The sequence below is a fragment of the Vigna unguiculata genome, chromosome 9 (assembly GCF_037176805.1).
Source record: "Vigna unguiculata cultivar grain cowpea cultivar isolate G323 ecotype 2 chromosome 9, ASM3717680v1, whole genome shotgun sequence".
In the NCBI taxonomy this organism is placed as follows: Eukaryota; Viridiplantae; Streptophyta; class Magnoliopsida; order Fabales; family Fabaceae; genus Vigna; species Vigna unguiculata.
The window spans coordinates 43,767,618-43,778,093 of NC_140800.1; the positions used below are offsets into that span (position 1 = coordinate 43,767,618).

Sequence of the window (10,476 nt, forward strand, 5' to 3'; positions counted from 1 at the left end):
GGATTTTTTTTTAAAAGTCGTTATCTTGTTCATTTATAAACAAAAAGACAGATATTCAAAATGGGTCATGCTTTAATTGGTGGGAAGCTATGGACTGTGATAAATATGGAGGCTTTTGGGATTGGGACAGAACTCTCTTTCACGAGGAATGTGTAGTTTTGTACCCAGTTGCTTTCATTATTAGTGCTCTTTTTAATGCCATGGCCAAACTGAAAGTTAAAGACAAAGTGTATTAATAGGGTTTAAAAGAGGCATCACTGAACCAACATTTTTACTTCCTAATTTATCTTATCAAACCAGATTTGGATAGCAATTTTTATTTCTGAATCTGTCACACTGGATCAAACTATCCATTTTTGTCAATATTTTAACCAATCTATTAACAAACATCTTAAAAAAGTTATTAACAAATTAGAAAACAAAGAAAGTTACTAAAATCTACCACAAAATTATTTAAAGATCGATTATATTGAAAAATTTAATTATAACTGGTTGATATGTTTTTATTTACCCTTTTGTTTCAATTTGATATTTTCTCAGTGTGATGTCATTTTCAGCATCATCATAACATTACCAATTCTGTGTTATCTTAGGTAAAGCCCTCTCTTCGTCTTCGTCCATGGAACACAGCAAAATCTTTCACATCTGAGAAATATTAATGGTTCTTAAAAAAAATTCCAACAACGATTTTATATATAAAAATAAGAAAAATGAAAAACATGTTAGAAATAGGCTTAAGCCTAACTCAACCTCACAAAACGGACTTGTAAGGTGGTGTATATTCATCTCGTACGTGAGACAAGAAATTAGTGGGTGGTTTATTAGGAGCCCGATATCGGGTAGAACTAAATGTCAAAGAGAATTCGTTAGCATAGGCTCTAACTTGGCTCTGATACCATGTTAAAAATAGGCTTAAACCTACCTCAACCTCACAAAACCGACTTGTAAGATGAGGTTTGCATCTCACTTATATATTATGAATTGGCCTGATCTCTAGTAGATGTGAAACTTCTAACAAAACATGCCAACAAGCATGATGACTCCGACCAAAAATTAATTAAAAAATAAGAAGGAAGAAGAATACAAAATATATATTATAGGCTCTTCCATTGAAACAAAAAAGCTTTTTTAGTATAATGAAAATGGGATAACTAGTATTACTTTTTCAATTTTAATTTTTTTTGTAGATAAACTATCTAAACACAAAGCAACAGTTTATATAGTATTAGTTATTTAAGATTTTAATAATAAAATAAAATTAAAAAAAAATCTTCTAATGATTTATTTAGCAAAAGACACGTCCAAACAAATACATGCACATGCTACAGCCTACGAAATGAGAGAGCACACTTCGAACTCAGAGTTTGCTATAGCAATTGTCAAGAACAGTAGCTGAACGATTGGTGTAACAGTAATGTAATTACAGATTTTATCATCTCTATCTGTTACCAGTTAGGTAACCCTTCGTTAGTGAACTCTTGGGTTTTGCTTTTGACTCTGGTTAGGTTTATTATGTTACATCTTGATCAAGACTTTGCTTTTTTTCCTCTTTCTTGTATATCTTACTTTTGAATAATACTTTTCTTTTCGTCTCTTTGACTTTTTTCTTCTTCTTTTTTTTTTTTCCTTTGGTCTTATATTTAACATCATATTATAGAGTACTTTCTTAATTAAATTTGATATTTATAGATCTCTTATTTTATTCTATTTGTTATGATATTCTGTTTCATATACAAAATTTATATACGTGATCAGACAAATGCAGAAAATTTGTTCAGGGTAATGAGCTCTTTTTGCAGAAAAGAAAGTGAGTAGGATTTGCCAGAGAATAATTGCTGCATACAAAGGCAACAAAATTGAGGCTGATCTTTGACTGCATTATTGTGGTTGAGGCAACTTGCTGATCTTTGACTGCATTATTTTGGTTGAGGACGAGTAATGATTTATGAACACTAGATACCTCTTAATATGTAGTATATATTAAAAAGAGAAGAAAAATGGTAGACATATAAATCATGTGATGTAATACGAAGAAAGATAAAAAAAAAAAATGTAATTAGAGTAGATAAAATCATAGTATGAATGAATCATCTACCTACTCAACCATTCATTGAAATATATATGTGCTAAAATCTCTAAGCTTATGCCATATAAGTTTGAGTGAGTGGTGATCTGCATCATGGCTACCCCGTCCTTTCGTCGCATTTCCGAATGCTTCGTCCAGCCACACCGCCCCACTGAAATGTCAAAGCAAATATGGCATTTAACACATTGGGATATTTCAATGTTGAGTAGCCACTATATCCAGAAGGGTCTACTTTTCAAGAAGCCTTCAACACTTGTTCATCCAAATCATTTCACAGAAAAACTGTTGCAAAAACTCACACACTCTCTTTCTCTCACCCTCTCCCATTTCTATCCATTAGCGGGCCGTTTCGTCACCCAAAAAACGCAAGACCCTCCCTCTTATGCTGTTTTCATTGATTGCAAAAACAGTGATGGAGCTAAATTCATCTATGCAACCCTGGACATGACCATATCTCACATACTCTCTCCCATGGACGTCCCACCCATTGTCCACTCACTCTTTGACCACCACAAAGCAGTCAACCATGATGGTCACACCCTGCCATTGTTGTCCATCCAAGTCACCGAACTACTGGATGGTGTTTTCATAGGTTGTTCCATGAACCATGCTGTCGGTGACGGCACTTCTTTCTGGAATTTCTTCAACACATGGTCTAAGATCTTTCAAGCTCATGATCAAGGCCGTGAATATGAAGTTCCCATTTCACAGCAACTCATTCCCAATAGATGGTTTCCGAATGATTGCAGTCCACCAATCAATCTTCCTTTCAAACATCAGGACGAGTTTATTAGAAGATTTGAAGCGCCCTCTCTCAGAGAGAGAATCTTCCACTTTTCGGCAGAGTCTATTGCGAAACTGAAAGCAAAAGCCAACTCAGAGTGCAATACCACAAAAATCTCTTCATTCCAGTCACTATCAGCACTTGTTTGGAGATGCATAACTCGAGCCCGCTCCCTACCGTCCGAGCAGAGAACAAGTTGCAAGTTGGCCATAAACAATCGACCAAGAATGGGATCGGTGGGTGAGGAATACTTTGGAAACTCAATTTATGTGGTGAGTGCAGAAACAACGACAGGGGAATTGGTTGAGAAGGGTCTAGGATGGGCCGCGTGGAAGTTGCACTTGACTGTTGCAAAGTATAATGAGAGAGTGGTAATGGAATTGGTGAAAAAGTGGTTTGAATGTCCTTTGATATATGACCTTGGTAGTTTCTTTGACCCGTACTGTGTGATGATGGGTAGCTCGCCCAGGTTTAGTGTGTATGGAAATGAATTTGGAATGGGAAAAGCAGTGGCCGCTAGAAGTGGGTATGCCAACAAGTATGATGGGAAAGTGACATCATATCCAGGCCGTGAAGGAGGGGGGAGCATTGATTTGGAAGTTTGCCTTTCGCCGGATAATATGAGCGCGCTCGAATCGGATCAAGACTTCATCGCTGCAACTTCTCAGTCCACTGTCTTCTACTAGTTCACTGTCTGTGTTAGGTTTACCGAGAGAGGGTTTTGCTTGAGAGAAGAAATGAGATATGAGTCCAATCACATATTTGACATTACTCTCAATCCAAAATCTTAAAATAATAGATTTATGAGTCTTTATTTTTATTTTTGTATAATGCTCTACTTTCTATTTTTAATACTTTAAACTCATACTTAAATTCTTAAAGCAGTACGTGTTTTCTTTGCTTTTCCTTTTTTTTATTTGATCAGCTCACTGCGTGTTTTGTGCTTGAATCTGTTGAAGAGGTCATCCTCCAAATAAGATCATTTGTATTATTTGTATTATGTGCATGTTTTTTTCTCTCTCGAGAGATGTCATTTAGCATCCAGTATTTATTTATGAAAGACAAATTCTCCTATCTTCATACTTTGAACATAGTTGGATTATTGAAGCACTAAGAATATAATCTTGGTAATCTTTTCAAACCAAAGATCTATAAATAAGAGAAAAAATATAAATTAAAGTATAATAAAACAATAAAAATATTATCTCTCAACGTACAATTTTTTAGTAAAAACTGTAAATTTTCATACAATGCTTCATAAACAAAATTATATAAGTGCTCAAGTTTTCCATACACCTATTAGACCTATTAATTTATGTAATGGTGAAAACTTCAAAAATAACTTTTTACTTTTTATAATACTTTACATATAATTCAAAACATTTCACTGAGACTGAAACTTTGATCAATATTCACTTCAAAATTACCTTTACATCTTGAACGTTTTCTGTCCGTCCCTAAAGACAATGAGTCCTAAACTTTACCTAAATTCTAGGAAGCCAAATTTAACTCTAATTCATTTTCACTCGACCTATTAAACAATAAATTTAAGTCTAATACGATTTCTTTATAATATCCACTTGTAAAGTCGGAATGAGCCTCCAAATTTAACTTTAACTCTAATGCATGTCCAACACTAAAAGCACGAAATACTTAAAATACAGTATTTGGAGAGACTAAATGTTTTCTTTTTTATTTGGCATCATTCTCGGAGACCTTCACAATATTGTAGTGGGCCAAAGCTTAGTAGCGAAACCCAAACAAATTTGCTTTGCTTTTCTTTGTTTTGCTTTGTTTTTGTACCCCGTTATTTTCAAAGACTTTTCCACTGTTCTAATGGGTAAAAGTTTATACCAAATGCCAAAAAGTAATTAGATTTGATTTGTTTGACGAGAACGAGAGATGGCTGAACGTGCACGGCAACGCAAACCTTTGGCAGCTGGTGTTTGACTGCATTCTTTAGTTACACAGAGATATATGTTAGTGTCTCCATTCACTCTTCACAAAGGAAATGCTACCCACCGACCTCTCTTCAACACAAATCTAAGTTGTCTCCGACCATCTGCATAACGAGTACTCCTGCAAAATGCAAACTCTAACCAATCATTTTTGTGTATAACAGCATACAATATGAAACATTTATAAACTAGTCACTTTCCTTTTCTTCTAAAAATTAATTTTATTAAGACTATTTTATGTTCATAAGAGTTGTGAAATGATCGATGTCTATCAACTTTTTTCCTACTTATTAATTCATAATCATTGTGTGCTCCGGTGAAAGAGCAAAGATAATTAAAAAAGTATGAGGTGACGTATAATAAAATAAAATCAAGTTTTTTAAGGGGTAGATGGCCACCTTCGTCACACCGAACTCCAAGTTGAGAAATTCAAGTGAAATTGGTCGTTTCATATTGAAACTATTGATTATGTATTGATCATACTCAGACAAACATCCCCAGCTCAGTTCAGTTCAGACATCTATAAGTTATCTGCAACAGAAATCTGAAACTTTTGTGTGTATTAGGATGATGAATTCCCCCGTAGTTCGAATCGTTTCAGAATGTTTTGTCAAGCCGTCGGGCCAAGCTCAAGAATCAGACCGAATCTGCAATTTAACACCTTGGGATATTGCTATGCTGTCTTTGCACTACATCCAGAAGGGTCTACTCTTCCAGAAGCCAAAAACACTTGTTGATCAGCATCATTTCATAGAGAATCTGTTGGAGAAACTCAAACATTCTCTTTCTCTAACCCTCTTCCATTTCTATCCATTGTCCGGTCGCCTTGTCACCCACAAAACCGAAGACCCATCATCTTATACTATTTTTGTTGATTGCAGCAACGGCAGAGGAGCTAAATTCATCCATGCAACTTTGGATATGACAATATCCGACATCCTCTCCCCCGTTGATCTCCCTCCGATTGTGAACTCATTCTTTGACCTCCACAAAGCAGTCAACCACGACGGTCATACCATGCCACTGTTGTCGATTAAAGTTACTGAACTAGTGGACGGTGTTTTCATAGGTTGTTCCATGAACCACAATCTCGCTGATGGCACTTCTTATTGGAATTTCTTCAATGCATGGTCTGAGATCTTTCAAGCTCAAGCTGAGGGAAATGAACACGATGTTCCCATTCCCATGGTCATTTCGTGTCATCCTATTCATAACCGGTGGTTTCCGGATGGTTGCGGCCCGTTAATCAACCTTCCCTTCAAACATCACGACGAGTTTATTAAAAGATTTGAGGCACCTTTGCTGAGAGGGAGAATCTTCCACTTTTCAGCAGAGTCTATTGCAAAACTGAAAGCAAGGGCGAACGCAGAGTCCAAAACCACAAAAATCTCTTCGCTCCAATCCTTATCAGCGCATGTTTGGAGATGCGTAACACGCGCACGCCAGACGCCAGACGATGAGAGAACGAGTTGCAAACTGGCCATAAACAACCGGTCAAGAATGGAACCGCCTCTGCCGGCCGAGTACTTTGGAAGCGCTGTTGGTGTGGTGAGCGCAGAGAGCACGGTAGGGGAATTGCTGGGGAATGATCTAGGATGGGCTGCGTGGAAGGTGCACGTGGCTGTTGGCGGCCATAACGACAGAGTGGTGAGAGACATGGTGAAAGAGTGGTTGCAGCATCCAGTGATTTACCAACATGGTGTGATCGTTGACAACAGTTGTGTGATGATATCAAGTTCTCCCAGGTTCAACGTGTATGGAAATGAATTCGGAATGGGAAAAGCGGTGGCAGTTCTGAGTGGATATGCCAACAAGTTTGACGGGGACGTGATCGCACATCCAGGACGTGAAGGAGGAGGAAGCATAGATTTTGAAGTCTCTCTTTCACCTGATGTAATGAGTGCACTGGAATCAGATCAGGAGTTCATGGAAGCTGTTTCCGTGCCCAATCTTCTGCACTACCCACTTTCTTGATTTGCCTTTACTTGCTTCCTATAAGCATTGAAATAACATGTATTCCATATCAGAACCGTTACTCTTCTGCTCTTCTTTACTAAGCAGAAACAATGTTGTGCTTCAGCAATAATATCCTTTTATTTAGGATTTCATGTTTCAGAGATCATGTGTTCTCACAAAGTCATGTCTCTCTTTAAAACTCATTCGTTGTATACTTCAACTAAAATTGTTTTACCCAAAGTATATCTTCTGTAAATTTTTCAAAATATCAACTGTAAAATAAAAGTGAATTATTAAATTTGAGAAACTTAAAATGTTAATTCTATTTTTGAGGAATTAAAAATGACTTTCAAGTTTAGAAAAATAAAATAAAATTTGATTCAAAGTTTTAGGGGTTAAAAAATTATATTAACAAAAGAATTAAGAAATATATTTCTGTTCCGGTCTCCGATATCAAGGAGACAAAAATCAAGAACAAATTACTCCTCTGACTCTTACACTAGTAACCAAGAACAAATTACTCCTTTGACTCTTACGCTATTAGTTATGCATTTTTTCCTTTTTGGAGTTTCGTAATTCTGGTTCCAGAAAGAGGTTTATCTATCTCTTCCTCTCTTCTCCTTTCCATAGGTCTTCTACCTACCTGATTTGTGGGAAGACTTGTTACTGTGGCAAAATATTACTAACTGATTCATATTTCTCTGTTGAATATTAAATCCCTTCTTTTTATGAACCAATTAAGCACCTCGGCCCAAATCCTGCTCGACCCAAATCCTGTTCGGTCCACATTATACTTGGTCCAAATTCTGTTTGGCTTAAATCATACTCGACCTAAATCCTGCTCAGCCCAAATGCCTCATCACCTCGGCCCAAAATTAAAACTTATAATTTTATGATAAATATTTATCAGATCAAAATTAAAATGAGCATGTTAAGGTTGATAATTTCTATTCCATTATTTTAGCGAAACATAACAACTAACATTATAAATAACGCCAAACCAAAAAATCATTTTCTAAAATTTGGAAACTAAAAGGTAATTTTAAATCTGAAAAACTAAAGAAAAGTAACTCATTGAAAAGACTAAAACTTATTATAATAATTATATTATGATTTAGGTTAGATGCACCCATAATTATTTTACGAGTTCTTTTAATTTTTTAAATGTTTTATATAGTTTTATAAAACTCATATTCTTTTTAATATTTTATAAATTATTAACAAAGCGATATGTTTAAAATAAAAGAATTTATATATATATATATATATATATATATATATATATATTTCTTTTTACAAAAATTATACTTTGACAAAGAAAATATTGACAAAGTTTGTATTTTACACTGCAATATTACTGTTAATTTTTATTTTATTTAAAAAAAATCATTTTTATTGGAAAAAGGACAAAAATTGTCAAGTTTGTTAAAAAAAAATTGTAACATATTCCCCTTCTTTTTGTTACATCAAATCTTATCTATAATTGAACATATTAAATTTTATGTTAGGTGAGATGATCTTTCTAGAAACAATTCTAAAACAAGGTGTATGAACGTGATGGCCATAAGGCCATAGAGCTGAAGGGAATTTGATTGGTTCCGTTTCCTAATCATTGACTATCAACACTGACTAATAACTGCCTCTACCGGCATTCGTTTTCACATGACAAAAATATCGGCATTCAGTTCAGACAAGTCTGAGATATCTGCGAAACAACTCCGAAATTTTGGTGAGGGTGTGGACGATGAATTCCACCGTCGTAAGAAACGTTTCAGAATGTTTCATCAAGCCGTTTGGCCCAGCCCAAGATTCAAACCGAATATGCAATTTAACACCTTGGGATATTGCTATGCTGTCCATGCACTACATCCAGAAGGGTCTACTCTTCAAGAAACCTGCAACACTTGTTCATCGACAAGATTTCATAGAGAATCTGTTGGAGAAGCTCAAGCACTCTCTTTCTCTCACCCTCTTCCATTTTTATCCATTGGCCGGCCACCTTGTCACAAACAAAGACCCTTCCTCTTATACTATTTTCGTCGATTGCAACAACAGTGATGGAGCTAGATTTATCTATGCAACTTCGGATTTGACAATATTTGACATACTCTCCCCTGTTTACGTCCCGGTCGTTGTTCACTCGTTCTTTGATCATCACAAAGCTGTCAACCATGATGGTCACACCATGCCTCTGCTGTCCGTTAAAGTCACTGAACTATTGGATGGTGTTTTCATAGGCTGTTCAATGAACCACGCCATAGGCGATGGAACTTCTTATTGGAATTTCTTTAATACATGGTCTGAGATCTTTCATGCTCAAGCTCAAGGCCATGAATACCGTGTTCCCATTTCACGCCACCCCATTCATAACCGGTGGTTTCCTGATGGCTGTGATCCATTAATCAATCTTCCCTTCAAACATCAAGACGAGTTTATTAGCAGATTTGAAGCACCCGAGCTGCAAGAGAGAATCTTCCATTTTTCAGCAGAGTCAATTGCGAAACTGAAAGCCAGGGCTAACTCAGAGTCCAAGACCACCAAAATCTCTTCGTTCCAATCGTTATCAGCTCATGTATGGAGATGCATAACACGCGCTCGTCGACTGCCACGTGATGAGACAACAAGCTGCAGATTGGCCGTAAATAACCGAGCAAGAATGGAGCCGCCTCTGCCATATGAATACTTTGGAAACTGTATTAATGTGGTGAGTGCGGGGACAACAGTAGGGGAATTGCTGGAGAACGATTTAGGATGGGCTGCATGGAAGGTGCGCATGGCTGTTGCAAACCAAAAGGACGGAGCAGTGCGAGACGCGGTGAAAGAGTGGTTACAACGCCCTGTGGTGTACCAACTTGGTGTGCACTTTGATTCCTGCAGTGTGACGATGTCAAGTTCTCCCAGGTTCGACATGTATGGGAATGAATTTGGGATGGGAAAAGCTGTTGCTGTTCTCAGCGGATATGCCAACAAATTTGAAGGGAATGTGACTTCATATCCTGGATCTGAAGGAGGGGGAAGCATAGATTTGGAAGTGTCTCTTTCGCCCGATGCAATGACCTTACTAGAATCGGATGAGGAGTTTATGGAAGCTGTTTCTGTGGCCAATTTCCTACACTAGCCACCGACTTTGTTCATCGTCTTCAACAGGTAACCATTAAAAATAAGGTAAAATGTACCAGATAGATGCTCCATGTTTTTCGACTGACGATGTTATACACCGAAATATAGGAACAGATGAAAGAAAGAATTAATGTTATGTAGCAAGTTAAGTCATATATGATTAATAATGTTAAGTTCCCTTTATTGCACAACATTGTTGCTCCCGCGCCTCTCAGGTAGAGTGAAATGAGAGAATAATTAGCAATAGTATTGAGTATGTGCTTTTGTATCAAATTATGCTATTATTTTGTAAGAATTCAGAGGAAGATATGACAGATCTACATGTATATCTGGTTTTCTCATATGCAGGTCGAAAACCCTCATAACATTAAGACCAATATACGTGATAGGTCTACACCATCACACACTTTCTACTCTTTTGCACTTTGTGATCTTGGGGAGTACACTTAAAAGTCTGAATTGGAGGACAAATTTAAGAGTTTTGTTTATGCACTCTAATTTCTGCTTTGAACTTTAAAATGGGTTTTGTTTAGAAATGGTTCCTGCTTCGAATTGTCAAATTCTGTTTGGAG

The 10,476-nt window shown here is 36.5% G+C and overlaps 3 protein-coding genes across 3 annotated transcripts; all 3 read left to right on the top strand.

The window, feature by feature from the left end:
• The first annotated feature begins 1,990 nt into the window (after positions 1-1,990).
• LOC114162378 (putative acetyltransferase At3g50280) lies at positions 1,991-3,870 on the top strand. The gene has a single exon (XM_028046249.2). The coding sequence runs from the start codon at positions 2,180-2,182 to the stop codon at positions 3,554-3,556; it is 1,377 nt and encodes a 458-aa protein (XP_027902050.1). The 5' UTR covers positions 1,991-2,179; the 3' UTR covers positions 3,557-3,870.
• Positions 3,871-5,211: 1,341 nt separating this feature from the next.
• Positions 5,212-6,964, top strand: LOC114196329 (putative acetyltransferase At3g50280). The gene has a single exon (XM_028086941.2). It carries the CDS (start codon positions 5,396-5,398, stop codon positions 6,800-6,802), a length of 1,407 nt encoding a protein of 468 aa, XP_027942742.1. The 5' UTR covers positions 5,212-5,395; the 3' UTR covers positions 6,803-6,964.
• A 1,428-nt stretch (positions 6,965-8,392) lies between these two features.
• On the top strand, positions 8,393-10,230 carry LOC114162790 (putative acetyltransferase At3g50280). Its single transcript, XM_028046765.2, has one exon. It carries the CDS (start codon positions 8,529-8,531, stop codon positions 9,900-9,902), a length of 1,374 nt encoding a protein of 457 aa, XP_027902566.1. The 5' UTR covers positions 8,393-8,528; the 3' UTR covers positions 9,903-10,230.
• Positions 10,231-10,476: the final 246 nt, after the last annotated feature.